Below are 1,413 nucleotides of genomic sequence, written 5' to 3' on the forward strand. Positions count from 1 at the left end.
TTTTTTTTTTTTTGCAGAACCTGGTATTGAACTCAGGCCCTTGTGCTTGCCAGGCAAGCACTTATTCTGCTGAACCATCTCCCCGGCCCCTGCACCTGCCATTCTACTGCCCGGATGTGCTTTGCTCAGATCATACTGTGCTGGACTCCAAATTTATTTAGACCTTTACTCATTTATTCTCTCTAATGTGCTTTCTTGTATCACCTGATGAAAGATGTCAGGGGCTACCACCTTTGATCCCTTTTGTATACCGCAGTCTTTGTCACAGTGTACCTTACTCTGAAGTTTACATTATCCCCCCACTGGTCTTTCAGTTTTCTTTCTGTGCCAGTAGACTGTGAAGTCCTAGAGGTCAGGGACTTCGTCTTGTAGCCTTTCAGAGCCCCTAGCCCCTGTACACTGCATGATTGAATAATGAGAGCTGCTGGCCTGGGGAAAGTTAAGGTTTTGTGCGTGTACAAAAGAGTAATTCACCCTGCAGAGTCAAGGAGGGCTTCCCTGAGATGACAGTCCTGGAGTTGGGCTTTGAGGGCTGTGTAGGAGTTTGCTATGTGCAGGATTGGATGTTTCAGGCATAGAGAGAACAGAGGATGGAATTTTTAGGAAAACAAATAGTAGAGCTACTGAGGAGGCTACAGAGTGGTGAGCAGGTCCTGGTTCAGGGAGACTTGGCATGGTGAGGCTAAAGGATACAGACTTCTCCTAAGGCAGTTGAGGAACCAAGGAAAGCTTAGGGGTTGAGTGATCGAATCAGAGTGTGATCAAGGGAGGGTCCGGGAACACACAGATTTGGATAAAAGTTGGATCTAAAAGTGTGGAGAGAAGATTTATGTGGGAGGAGAAATTGGGGAGGATTTTCAGGATATGGAGGAAGTTGAGAGAAGTCTTGAGAATGGGGACAGTCGCATGCGGGGTGCATGGGTTCCCATTCATCCTTCCAAGGAACATTCACCAGCAGCTCTTCTCACCAGGGCCAGGTTGAGCAGGTGTGGTGGGTAGTAGGGAGCCGTGGGAGGAGTGTGAGTTGGACGGCGCCATGGACAGCCCTGGGGTCTCCTGAGGATAGAGGCCGAGGGTGGGCAATGGAGACCAGCGAGGAGGTGGGCTGAGAGTCAGGGACCAAGTGGCTATGGGGGTGCAGGGACAGGGAGAGGGCAGTGTGGGGCAGCGGGCTGACCCTGTGGGGCTGGCGACAGTGCTGGGAGGCCGCCTGCAGGGAGGATTTGGGGTCCACTCATCCTAACTCTCACTGCTGCCCTCCTCAGTACCAGAGGCACCTGTTCGTCCACATCAGCCAGCACTGTCCCAGCCCTGGGGCGCCCCCCCTGGAGAGCGTGGATGTCCGGCAGATCTACGACAAATTCCCCGAGAAAAAGGGTGGTCTGCGGGAGCTGTATGATCGTGGGCCCCCCC

General features: G+C 52.7%; 1 protein-coding gene across 1 annotated transcript in view; it reads left to right on the forward strand.

The window, feature by feature from the left end:
* The window catches only part of Tead2 (TEA domain transcription factor 2), a gene marked incomplete at its 3' end in the record, with an annotated part of 18,702 nt that overhangs the window by 12,527 nt on the left and 4,762 nt on the right, over positions 1 to 1,413 (forward strand). Inside the window, exon 10 of the mRNA XM_023706683.1 lies at positions 1,266 to 1,412. Within this exon, the coding sequence (XP_023562451.1) occupies positions 1,266 to 1,412 (147 nt within the window). The remainder of the gene's footprint in view (positions 1 to 1,265; position 1,413) is intronic.

The sequence above is a fragment of the Octodon degus genome, unplaced genomic scaffold (genome assembly GCF_000260255.1).
Source record: "Octodon degus isolate 3935 unplaced genomic scaffold, OctDeg1.0 scaffold00268, whole genome shotgun sequence".
NCBI lineage: Eukaryota > Metazoa > Chordata > Mammalia > Rodentia > Octodontidae > Octodon > Octodon degus.